Below are 13,508 nucleotides of genomic sequence, written 5' to 3'. Positions count from 1 at the left end.
ACACACACACACACACACACACACACACACACACACACACACACACACACACACACACACACACAATTCCTTTTAAGACTTCTGCTCTAATGAGATAGCATATCGAGTTTATGTGGAACAAAGGCCATTACGGTAGATTACACAGCGTATAGACCGACACACCACTGAGCTGCCAGGATACCTAAACTGCTGATCTGTAACAAAAAGGCTTTGTGGGAGAAGCATCATGACACGGTAAACTCTTCAATGGCACTTATCTCAGTTCACAGGCCTCTGAAACACACACACAATCACACACACACACACTGAACGCTGGTTGTGTAGAAGTGCATTACATACAGTAGATGAGGCTGACTACAGTGAATGGGGGTCACAGACACAGAACTCCACTCCACTTCAGCGCACTAGCTCTCTATCGATTGGCTGATCGCAAGCATGATGTCATTAGCTCCACCCCAGAGGCCGATGGGATGGCTCTTCTGTACAGTAATTCACAGGGGAGGGGTGGGTGTGCCCCCTCTGTACCCTTTTTAAAACTATTCTGCTCTTTTCATTTCTGTCCACTCCAGAACTCAGAACCTCTTGCTCAGCACAGTCGCTGCATCCCCCATCTTTTCCAATCACCATTTATCCCCTGGCTCTCTCACTTCAATCCATCCCTACTCCGTCCGTCTCCTCCAACAGCTCTGTCTCCCTCCCCTCCCCTCCCCTCCCTTTGGGTATACGCTCCACATTCAAAGACAGAGAGTCATGTGACGAGAGCTGGATCGATGCAAGCGCATCATCTTTTGCCATGCACTGTATAATGAGACTTGCATAACCCGCTTACATGCAACTGTCGCAGTCTGCCATTCTAGCTGTTCGTTACACAAATACAGTCTTAAAAAGATTTCAGTCAGGAGAACGGAGGGAGCCGGCTGCGAGATTTCCAGCAGCACACGATGGAGCGGCACGTACCAGGCAGTAATTTGATAACTTACTACAGTACAGGGGACCTCGTTTACTGCCATAAACACTGTGTATCAGCTTGAATGCTTTTACTGTTGTTGCTTTAGCGCTATGCATCAGGTCAGGTGTTTCCTTCTGCTGGAAATTGTTGCTCTAATGCACAGGCAAATAGGAGATCAGATGGCTCTTTCTCTCAACACATAATCCATTTTTCTCTTTTCCCGGTGGGTTTGTCACAACCTCGCTGGCCTTTCGCTGAGACAGACACAGACTCATAATATTATGGGTGTTATCTGTGGAGCAAACAGTATGCAGTCCTTTCTACACTAAGCATGTTAAATCCACTTTATGTAATCTTTATCTTATATCCCTGAAATCTGCAGAGTAAAGCCTTTTCTCTCCCCGCTCGCTGGAGAGGAATTATTCGATTTTAAAAGAATGTCTGGACATTATAATAAAGCCTGCTATTCATGAAATACTGTTATTCATTGTCTCCATCATATTGAGTGTGTTTTTTTATTTTATCAGCTAAAATAAAAATTGATAATCCTTCAGACAAAAAAAAATGTTGAAATAATGAAAGCCATTACAAATGACCAGAGCTCAAATCCTTTCAAATCTAATTTATTTAGCCACACTAGTGTCGTCACTCTAAAGATGGCTACGTCAACACATATTGGATGGATTGCCAGAAAATGTGGTACCGATATTCATGGAGCACAGAGGATGAATCCTAAAGACTTTGGTGATCCCCTAATTCTTATTGTAGTGCCACCCAGCAGGTCGCTCATCCTGAAAAAGACATTCATGGTTACCAGATGATACATCATAATAACTTTGACGTTTCCTGTAGCGCCAACATGAGATGGACAGTTTTGGTTTTGAGTGAAATGTCTCAACAACCATCGGTTGGATTGTCATAAAATTTAGTTCCCAACAGGATGAAACGTAAGAACTTTTTGTGATCCCTAAACATTTCATCCACTGCCTTCGTCAGGTCAAATGTGACTGAGGATATTTGGTATTAGTGTCCAAATAGCAAATGTGTTTGAGGATAAATTGCAAATGGTAGCATGCTTACAACATAAACCCTAATAGTGAACAAGGTAAATATTTACCTGTGAAACATCCGCATAGCATCCGTTAGCATTGTCACTGTGGAATGTTAGCATGCTGACGTTAGCATTCAGCTCAAAGCACTGCTGCGTACAGCCTCACAGCATCCTGTGGATGTAAAGTCTTCGTCTTGTATAGTTATACAAAACATAAAAGAAAGAATCGGGAAATTTGTGAAGCTGTGCACAGCAGGATTAAACTGATTAACTGATTAAAGTTCAATCACAGCTTATTGCGTGTCTTTAATTATTTGATTGACTGAACAATTGTTTTGGAATTACCGTTTGTGTGTGAGTACGAGTGTACATTTTCTCTGTGCCGGGTGTGTGTCTGAGACAGAAATAAACATGTGTTTTGCTTTGTTTGTATTACACAAGCTTGTCAGTATGTTTTCATGCATGCAAATTCACGTGCACCTCTGGAGACAAAGACAAAACAAAAAAAAATCTAAATATTTGTTATTGCATAGAGACCCTTTCACAGCTTGTACACATCCTCACAGTCTTCAGTCTAATGATTCCCTGATGCTGTGAAACCATAGGATGTCAAAGGGATGCTGCGTATGCTGAACTGTGTCCCAGTAGGAGGGAGGCTTTAAATGAAAAGGTCACATGTCATCCACCTGTTAAAGAGCAGATGCCACATCAGAGCAATACTTGGCAGGAGGAGCAGGTATCGTTATTGGGCACACGAGACGCGCTTGGCCCGGGCGCAGGTATGGCTATACTGCTCACACACATGAACTCGCAGGCACACGCGTCTCTCTCTCCCACATTCACAGACCAATGCACACACACACACACACACACACACACACACACACACACACACACACACACACACACACACAGGATGTCCGACCCCTCTCTCTGGGAATGAAAGATATGGGCAGAGAATAGTGACAGAATGATCACACTGGCTACACAAAAGCCATGACTGTTGATGATGTATAAAGGTCGGCGCTGTTGTCATGGGACTCCACTTACACAAGACTGAGCCTTCTATCAGACCAGGAGACATTTGTCAGGCCACTGCTCTGACTCTTCAGTGGTGACAATAAAGTCCTGAGGATGTTCGCCCTGTTTTAGGTGTGTACACAGTATACACACCCACATGCACATGCAGAAGCATGAATGAACACATACGTACATAAGCACAGTACCTGGAAGCTGCTATTTCCACTTTACTCCTGGCAATGGCTGCAGCCCTCTGTGCCGCCTCAACAGCCCGGTCCACCTTCTCTTTGGTTTTGGGGTTCTTAAGCGGAATCAACTGCTTCCTTATTCCACGCACCAGCACGTTATTTTTGTACTTCCCTTCTTCTTTGGTGCCATCTGGGAAAACTGTGCACCCGTAACCATGGCGCTTGTTGTTAAGCCACTCTCCCTCGTACTTCATCCCATTGGATCTCTCTGAAACGCCAAATCCATTGCGCTTGTCGTTCTTCCATTCCCCCATGTAGGTCTCAGTGGTGGTGGCATCCACATGGTCCTCGAGAGGCAGGTCCTCGTCTGGCAGCTCGCCATCGCCGATGGATATGGTAGAGTTGGCGTCGCTGGAGCTGATGCGGCTCATGGCGGCATCACTGCGCGCTGAGCTGCGCTTGCTGGAGATTGAGGTCCGAGAGTCAGACTTGCGCAGCTGTCGAAGGCTGCCAAAGAGTGAGCCTCGGCGGAACAGGCCCTTCTTCTTACCGGTGACAACCTCGCTGTCTGAGTGGAAGTTCAGGACGAAGCCACCACGACTGCCTGTCGGCATGTCTGCGGGAGAGGAGAGGTCCTGGAGCACTGTGCCGTTGCTCTGCTCAGAGCGCAGGGAGGCCAGAGACGTGCGGAGAGGAGAGCGGATGACTGTGGCCATGCCATAGGGAACACTCTGACGCACTCCATAGCCGTGTCGCATCCCACCCATCCACTGGCCTTGATAGGTACCTGAAGAACCAAGAGAGATCAGAGTCACTGAATCAGATTAGCTACAACTACTGCTGCTACATCAGATCCTAGTGGGTCCCAACTGTTTTACCACTGCTGAATAGGATGAAACAATGCAACGCGGTGTTGAAATGTACTTTAATACAAAAATGGCGTCTTCTACATATGATGTTTAAAAATTGTATTGCTTTTACAGTCCCTAATTTGAAATCCTGTATTTACCAAGTAAATATTTTTGCTTTGTTTGTTTAAATCAAGACTCATTCTCTGAAAAACTCTCTCTATTACCCATCAAATCCAAGAAGAGACAGTTAGCCTCAGCTGGTATGATAGAAAAGTGGTCTCGCAATGATTTTAAGAAGCAATGCTGCTTGTGTGTGTGTGTTTGCTTGTGTCTTAACGGGTCCACTTTATCTAAACACAATCTAAAGTGCTCATCTATGATTAAGTCCTTAAGGGGAGTGTTTGCACCAACACTGATGATAACAGAAGAGTATTATAAGATATGTATGTCTGGATAACATTTACCGTCATAGTTACAGTGAGTTTGGATTTATCTTGGTTCTAGTGGGGACAGCAACAAGAAGGTTTATCTGCTTCCTCTGCAATTTTCTGGCCAGATATTCTCTATATCAGCGTTACACGTGGGAGCACAGAGGAGCCTTGCTGTAGGGGTGCAGAGTATGTCAGCTAATGAAATGTTTTCTCTCCTTCCCCTCAGATCTGGGACTGTGAGCATAACTAACTCAATCACAGAGATTTGATTAAGGCACTGATACCGAGGATCACTTGGGATGAATGTGAATCACTCAGCTAGGAGCCTATTTTCAGGCGGCCAATAACTCCCCCACTGACAGTAGGCACATTCACCACCATCCGTTTGTCTCTGACGACAGGGAGTTGCTATGAGTCACAGAATGAGAGGAATACTTCATTAATCCCATTTGGGTGCTGCTGAGCCCAAAGAGCATGTGATGTCCTACAGTAGCTTCTTCAGAGCATCATATTGCAATACTGATCCTAATAATAAGAAAGGCTTGTTAAGCCAGCACTCGAATCTCATTGACCGATACAATTAGATAAGCCATAATGGTCAGATTCTAAGAGAAAATGATATACCAGCCCGGGCAGGAATTTAGATGGATAAACAGTGTGAGATTAACAGGCTGGCTCTGCACTACAGTTGAAATCGCTGACCCTGCAGATCAAGTTATCAGGATGTTGCAGGGTCAGACGGCCAGATGTTCTGTAGATCCTAGGATCAGCTGGTTTCCCAAGCCTAGCCCTCTGTAATCATCAATTGAGAGGCATGTATTCTGCACCGTATGGCCGCCGTTAGTGGAGATGATGCTCACACATGTTTCACGTGTTTCATAACCAGAAAGGACCGCCTGTAAGAGGCCTTCTGCATTGCTTGCAAGCACTTGTGTTTGTGGGCCTGTCAGGATGTTTCCTCCGTGATCACACAGGTCTCCAGACAATCTGTGAACACACCCCTGATTAGTGAGATCAAAGCTCTGACAAGGCGGCTTGCACTGACCTCTCACTTTCAAAGTCCAAAAGAATGTCTTGTGTATGACTTGGCTTGAAGGCATTTGTGCATTTCCAATTCATAAAGTTGATTAGAAAATGTATCCAAGGTGGAAAAACATTTTCATTATTTCTTCTTTTAAACGTGTCAGGTTTAAATTAACTGCATTAAAAGTAGCACTTTAAAAAAAAAAGAAGTTAATTTTCATCGGGAAAGCTGGCATTTATGCAAAAGATATACCTGAGGAAGAGGTGTGTTATTCACGTTAGGAGTGGTAAAGAAGTAGGTGATCGACTGGCTATAAATGGCACCAAACAGACTGCTTTCCTCTGATTTCCAAACTCCATCTAGCCGGGGCATGGTGCCACTGAGCTGGCAACAGGAGTCACTCTCCTCCCACAGTCATATGAGGAGCAACCGGTAGTTGCCAAATGAGATGTGCATTTGGAATAAGAGGGGAACTATCAACCTGCTGTATCCAGCAAGTTAACATCACAAGCGTGATAAGTCATTGTTTTTTTGGGGGGTGTAAATGGTGCGCGCTGACCACGGTGCGCAGTGCGCAATATCAGCTTCAACTCAGATCATATCAGATGGAGATTCATGCACTGGTGTATTTCCAATAGCCTCCATTAGTTTCAGTCTGAGCATCCTCACACACACACACACACACACGCACGCACGCACAGGCTATAAAGCGCATCATCAGACACGGCCGTTAAAGCGACACTACACGCTAAACAAACACTGGGCCATGTTTACAAGACAGGGTTTCTTACCGCCATCGCCATAGGTTTCGATCCCATATCCATCCTGCAGCCCGTTGCTCCAGGTGCCGTCGTATCTCGCGGGCGTGTTGTGGCTTTGCCGGATACCGTAACGACCCTTAAAACCGTGACTCCACTCTCCGCGGTACATCCACTTCCCTTTATTCTCCACGCCGAGCCCGTGCCGCTTCCCCTGGGACCAGTAGCCCCTGTAGGTATTCCCGCTGGGCCAGGTGTACACCCCCACTATCTCAAAGCCGTGCGACCAGGACCCGGCGTACTCGCCCTGGCCCTTGGGTCCGGTGCAGATGCCGTGTCCGTGGGCTTTGCCATCCTCCCACCCCCCGCAGTAAGTGCCACCGTCGTCGAAGTCAAACCTTCCGCCCGTCATTCAGATATAGGCTGAAAATAAAGCAGATCGTGCGCTGCTGCAGACTCAGGCGTCTCCAGGACCGTGGTTTGGGGGATCCAGGACCGGTGGTGTGATGAAAGGATGAGCCAACGAGATGATGACTAAAGAAACATAGAATAGCAGGGTGAGGATAGTAGGCTGGTACTTCCAGACACTGACATGCAATAGAAAAGGCATGCGTAACGGTAAGTGGAAAGGTATGAATGGTGGGCGTCATTTACCGGAGGCGCACGGCGGATTCTCCGTTCTGTGTCGCTCGTCTCCCCCCTCTCACCCACTGATCACAGAGGGAGAGAGAGGCGTCGAGTCCCTGCTGAGGAAAGACACTGGGCCAATCGTAACGTCAAGCCACAGGGACCTCCCACTCTCCCATCTCTCCCTCTCTCTCCCTCTCTATCTCTCTCTCTCAGTAAAGAGTCTGGACTCCCCTAAACCTCTACAGCCAAACTGCTACACATTTGAAAGACGTCTCACTTTACACATATCTGAATACCCACATTACTATTTCCCATTGCACCCATGGAATTGTACCAATTGTCTGTTATTATCATTAGTGAGTTTAGGATTATACTTGTTTATCTAACAGCCTAGTTACACAATACTATCAAATACTATGACCTACTTTATGAGACTTAAAATATAAGCTATATATACATGTATATGCAGGCTAAGTATTTTAGAGAACATTTGTAATAGCTGTATTATTATTTGATTGTATACTCTATGCTATATATTTCTCAAATTATTAATTCATTCATTTAATAGTGTCTTATTACTACTGTTATATATATATATATATATATATATCAGAGCTTAAACACAGTTATTGTTTGAAGTGGGTGGATGGGAGAAGTGTTTTTGGTAATGATTGCAACGACCCATGTGACTTCAAAATGACTCCACAAAAAAAATAAAACATTTGTCAGAAACATAATTTTTGTCAATGAATCAGGTAGGTCATTTCACCTCTAAAACTGATATCAAATATATGTGACACTTATCACTTTCTGCATTGGGCTGACCAAAAACAAGTTGTGTCCACCAACAGCTTAGACATTGAAGGAATAGATAACAGCGACCTCTGCTGTCCGAATGCTTTTATTGCATTGCTGGAACGATATGATCGAGTTAAGTGTAACCATTTGCTGCCTTCATTTCTTACATTGTGAATTTGTGGACCTATTTCGTTTAAAGCCTTGTATTTCTTGGTAATAATGTTTGCATGCATATGAAACATTAGAACATTTGAATGGCCTATGGGTGAAATATACTGTAGCCTACTACTCCTAAAACTTCTACTACTTCCGGAACTGATAGCAACAACATGTAGCCCTCGATGACAAAGAGAAGGAGAGAGAAATGAAGGAGGAAGAAAAATAACAAGATGGGGAAGAACATGTGTAAACTGTAAACATATAAATAGCCTCGAAATTCTATCAAATTGAAGAAGATGATTAATGTTCCACTCCGAGCCAGGAGGGGGCGCATGATTTAAGTGTTGACTGTGATAAGGTGTGCTGCCCTCACTTGTCCCCCTAACATACTAACAGATAAAATGGCGTCGGAAAACAGACCGGAATCCCAAGATGAGAAAACGGCTCTTATAGAGAAGGACCCAGAACAAGATGTACATCAAGAATGTGGCACAACCGCAAAACAAAGGGAATCAAAACTTACGCTTTATCACTGGACGCAGTCTTTCAATTCTCAGAAGGTGAGCGTATTTACGTTTCAGCACCACAGTCCAGTGGACAGCTCCTCACCACAGATTTGAATAGACGTCCAGACAAATCTTTCTAATGTTATGTTTGTCATGAAGTCAGTGAATATTTAGCAAATCCAGTTGCCTGTGGACACTGCCATTACATCTGTTGCTAAAAGGTGTATTTTAATGCAAAATTGTATCTTTCATTTGGTCACAACTGGACGAAAACCTGGAATTAAAAGTGCCTTTTATGATCATTCTTCTATATTCCTCCAAAGAATAGTGCCTTACTTATAGAAAGTATCTGATCGTTATTTATAGTACCACAAGTAGATGTCTAAATTTGTTTTTCAGGTGCGTCTGGCTATAGCAGAGAAAGGTTTGCTCTGTGAGCAGTATGACGTGAGCCTTCCTCTCAGTGAACATAACGAGCCCTGGTTCATGCATCTGAATCCCACTGGTGAGGTGCCAGTTCTGGTCCACAATGACGACATCATCTGTGACCCAACTCAGATCATGGACTACCTGGAGCAGAGTTTCAATGACGGTGAGACTAAATAAAGACTTTGTGGTAACTGTTTTGATGCATTATAGCAGAGCTGGATAGGTACAAGGCGCGCTCCATTCAACAGACGTTACTACTTGTTTTCATACATTGTTTTCTTCTTTCAGTATTTATGTTTAATCTTTGATTTCAAATCAAAGATTTGTTTTAATTTGTCATAAATTTCATATTGATTTTTCGATCTTTCATTCCATATATTGTTCTTTTAATTTTCCATTTTTTCTTTGTTTGCACTGATCCATGATACCTTTGTTCTAAGAGTCTCATCAAGTCGCCTTAAAAGGAGAGAAAACCTGGTAAGCATGCAACTATTCAAGCTAATAAAAAATGATGTTTAAATACCTACCGTTTTTCCAACTTTTCCCAACCCTTGCGTAGTAGTTCCAAGGCAAGCTTGCGGTGTATAAAACCACTTTGATTCTCTTCTGAGAAAAGTTGTAAGGAAACGAAGTGACAGCATTGCTCCTTCCTTTTGATGACTTGTTTGTCTCCAGGCACACCCAAGCTGATCCCTGAAGAGGGCAGTACATACTACCTCAGAGTGCAGCACTACAGAGAGCTGCTGGACTCACTACAGATGGATGCCTACACCCATGGCTGCATCCTTCACCCTGAGATCACAATGGACTCGCACATACCAGCATATGCTGCCAACTGTATACGAAGTAAGACTCACTGTGATGCTTTTGAGTAGTGTTATACAGCTTTGGTCCTACAGCAATTATGCACATAACAGTGTCCAATTTGCCAAATTCACCTTCTGTTGTACTCAATGAGACCCCTTGTTGCACATTTGGAATAATTCTACAGAGACCTCACACTGTGCCAAGATGGTATCATGAAAGAGTATTTTTTTAGAGTACATACTGCTCAATCTACTCAAATTCCAAATGTGCTATTTAATTAAACACCTTTAATTCTTGTCTGCAAGAAAGACACACACCAGCACACATCTGATATTAGCAGACTTTTCTCTAAAAGTCTTAAAAGTGTCTCTAACATGATGCTGTGTTTTTGTGTGACAGCACAGATCGGAAACACGCAGTCGGAGCTGAAGAAGCTGGCAGAGCAGAACCCAGAGCTTAAAGATGCTTATATAGCAAAACAGAGGCGGTTGAAAGTAAGTTATTCAAGTTAGCAGAGCGCCAAGTCAGCAAAACTGTTGTTTTTTTGTGATTCCCCCTGGACTACGACACAGAGGCCCCCCCACGGGGCGATGGGGGGGGGGGGGGGGGGGGCCTTTTACTAGTGAAATCCATGTGTTTTGATGTGGCCACCTACATTTAACTGTATTAAATTGTACATTCATGTATAGTATTAATTTAACTAATAGTATCTGCACCTGCAGACAACTGTAAATAACCAAAACATTTTTTATTTTCTTTAACAAACTATAGCTGAAAGAGTGCAGTATTGGTTTTTGTATTAGTATTATGTCGATTTTATGGCAAATTATTTGTAGGCAAACTAACCAGCCTAAAAGGCATAAACTGAAGGCATAGTAACGTAGTAATGTGTCAAGCAGTTTGGCGGCCTGTACAATTCTAAAATGTGTCATAAGGTAAATGTGCACAAATGCATTTCTATATGAAAACGTTTTTGCAGTCCAAGTTGTTTGACCATGACAACATGAAGCACCTGAAGAAGCTTCTGGATGAATTGGAGGGTGTGATGGACCAGGTCGAGACAGAGCTACAGAGGAGGGTGGAGGAAACACCAGGTAGACGCCCACAATAGCTCATCTCTTATCAACCAATTTACCATTCAGAGACAAACAATAAACTACACAATTACATTTTATGACTGTGTTAATATTAACAGTCAAAATTCAATGGCAGTAGCGTTTTGAATATCATGTTATCTGTTGCCTTTTGTACTTCTTGCCTCCTTGTCTTCCACTTGTAGAAGAAGGTCAGTCCTGGCTGTGTGGGGATTTCTTCAGCATGGCCGACGTCTCTCTGGCAGTCACCTTGCACCGCCTCAAGTTCCTCGGCCTCTCCCGCCGCTTCTGGGGCGACGGTAACCGTGTGAACCTGGAGACATACTACGAGCGTGTGGTGGAGCGCCCAGCCTTCAGGAGAGTGCTTGGCCATGTCAACAACATCCTAATCTCTGCTGTTCTTCCTGTGGCGTTTCGCGTGGCCAGGAAGAATGCACCGGTTATTCTTGGCACCACCCTGTTGATTGGTGTTCTAGGTGGAGCTACGTACCTCGCTTTTCTTTACATGAAGAAGAGGCTGACTGTGTCCTTCTGAGGGAGTGTTTGAGTTGCTGTGGGACTGAAAGGTAGATAAACGCAGAACAATTGTCGCCAAAATCATTAAAAAAATTGTGTAAAGTGAAAGTATATTGCACAAAATGCGCTTCCCCCCCCATTCTCAATGCACAACTGCTGCATTACACATAAAAGGATAACAATGGTAGTTATTCATGTTTTTGCCATTTTTCTTAAATCACATATAACATACACATGGCTTTGAAGCTCTACATACGAAGAGTCAGATTCCAACCAGAATTGTATTCACAAGCTATGTTATTGTAACAAGTATGAATAAATTAGATGTTAAAAGATGAAAAATTATAAAATGAAAGTTGTCTGACTGTCTTTTGGACCCATATAATCAAATAAAATAAGGTAGAACTTTATTTCTCCCAAGTGACATTAAGGATAGCAGCAGTTGCAGAAGAAAGTAGGAAAGAGTGCAAATATAAATATACATTAAATAAAATCTACAAACTATAAAATCTATAGAACATATATTTGTAAAAAGAGCGCATGTACCATTCCTCTCTGAAAAAAAGTGATAATACATGTCCAAATATTTGAACCTTTGACTGTAAGCCATGCAATTGTAGCATAACTTTGAGACAGTTCAAGCAGCGTCTCATACTGTATGTCTACTGTCATTCTCCAGTACCAACATAATGCAGACAGGATCTGATTTTAAGGAAAACCCCCAGCATGGTCAGACATCTTTACGTGAACTTAAATCACTATGAGCCTATGTTTTGCCCAATATGTTCTTTTCTTAATTTATTATTTGAATAGAGTCCATATCTGCCTGTTAGAAATGAAAGTACATTAGAAGCCCACCGCCTGCTTTCTGTGACCCAGTCTGTCAGCATATAACAAACTGATCAGCTCAGCAGTTAACACACTGTCAAATGCAGACACAAGTTTAATTGTACAAACGCTCTGTGGGGTCTTCCTGTTATCTCACATGCACCGACGTTTTACTGTATTACTTATATGATTGTTTGAAATATTCTCTATGTAACAATATCTGAATTGATGCTTTTGCAATGTCAATTACATCTTCTTCAGACCATCATATTCAAAATCTGTGTGAAATTAAACTACTCACAAACAACCTGCAGTTTCCTCTTATTCGAATATAATTGAGAACGACAGAAAAAAATCAGTGTCATTTAGCAGACTATCATATAGGTCTTGAACATTTTAGGATTCTCACATTTTAGGGAAACACCTGAGAGACTAATCACATTCCCAGGGTCTGGATGTAAATCAACATCTTCAGTAATTTGGTCGCCCAGTCAGAACAACACTGACATTTATTAACATAAGCTCAGCTTTGATTTGAAGTCCTCCTCACGTGAGCTTGGCTTCACACAACACAGGCACACGCTAGAGCTTTCAACAAAGTCTGGCCTCTGTCTTTAGTGTCCAGAGGGCTGGGTAGTGTAGCTGTCAAAGAAATGCCTCACACGTGTTAAAGCCACATGCGAGCCAAGCTGTCAAAGGACCATAACCTCATACTAGTGTGTTAGCTCTGGAAAAGCCAACCCCTGCAAATGGCAACCAAAATTACACAATTGTTTGCCACAAAGCTATATCACAAAGGTGCCATTTTAATGGATAAGGGTCAAAGTCATTAAGGAAGTTTTACTATGACTTATTCATGACTTTATTCGACATGCTATACCATGACTTTTATAACTTTATTCAACATACTATACTTTGAATTTTTCTGAATGCTAATAATGAAATACGCCAAAGGCCCTCCTCTCACCACACCATCAGTGTGCCTCCACTTACAACGTACAGTATGAGAGAAATGGATGCCACAGTGAAGCCATTTAGTGTGAATGTGAACATGTGTCTTGTAAACCAGGTCTATTTCATTAAAAATGATCAGCGCCCCCGCTCTCTCACCCCCCATCCCCATCGCCTTTCTGTTCAGTGGTCTCTCCCCAGTGTTGGACCGCTGGAACTTGCCTGTCGCAGTGTTTCCCTTCATCATTGTCCTCTACGTCCTTTGTACCAGCCCAGACAACCCTTACTTCCCATACCACCCCGCTACGCCACCGGGGCTGCCGGAGCACAATGGCACCGAAATCATTGTAGTAGAGGTGAGGCGTTCCAACGTTTAATTAAATGTTTGTGGATAGGTTGAGTTATACTACACGGAAGCCAGGAGGTTGCTGTTCAAAAGCAGACTCTTAAATCATGATTGTCTCTCAGATCTTGAAGCTTGGTCAAACTTCCAAAATCAACACAAGGATTGTTTTCCT

At 43.2% G+C, this 13,508-nt stretch overlaps 2 protein-coding genes across 4 annotated transcripts in view; one reads left to right on the top strand and one right to left on the bottom strand.

Annotated features, from left to right (window-relative positions):
* jph1a (junctophilin 1a) overlaps positions 1–7,029 on the bottom strand; it is a 30,046-nt gene extending 23,017 nt beyond the window's left edge. Inside the window, exons 1-3 of one of the 3 annotated variants that reach the window (XM_031850114.1) lie at positions 6,927–7,029; positions 6,306–6,806; positions 3,227–3,995 (exon numbers count right to left, since the gene is read on the bottom strand). In XM_031850114.1, the coding sequence (XP_031705974.1) occupies positions 3,227–3,995; positions 6,306–6,684 (1,148 nt within the window). In that variant the 5' untranslated portion in view covers positions 6,685–6,806; positions 6,927–7,029. Of the gene's footprint in view, positions 1–3,213; positions 3,996–6,305 lie in introns of all 3 variants that reach the window. The other 2 variants (XM_031850116.1, XM_031850113.1) reach the window with 2 other exon arrangements.
* Positions 7,030–8,231: 1,202 nt separating this feature from the next.
* Positions 8,232–12,346, top strand: gdap1 (ganglioside induced differentiation associated protein 1). Its single transcript, XM_031849787.1, has 6 exons — positions 8,232–8,419; positions 8,765–8,957; positions 9,470–9,640; positions 10,001–10,095; positions 10,581–10,695; positions 10,881–12,346. The coding sequence occupies exons 1-6, from the start codon at positions 8,261–8,263 to the stop codon at positions 11,228–11,230; spliced, it is 1,083 nt and encodes a 360-aa protein (XP_031705647.1). The 5' UTR covers positions 8,232–8,260; the 3' UTR covers positions 11,231–12,346.
* The last annotated feature ends 1,162 nt before the right edge of the window (positions 12,347–13,508 follow it).

This window comes from Anarrhichthys ocellatus, unplaced genomic scaffold (assembly GCF_004355925.1).
Source record: "Anarrhichthys ocellatus isolate YVR2014 unplaced genomic scaffold, GSC_Weel_1.0 scaffold10, whole genome shotgun sequence".
NCBI lineage: Eukaryota > Metazoa > Chordata > Actinopteri > Perciformes > Anarhichadidae > Anarrhichthys > Anarrhichthys ocellatus.
This window is presented reverse-complemented; position numbering and strand designations above follow the sequence as displayed.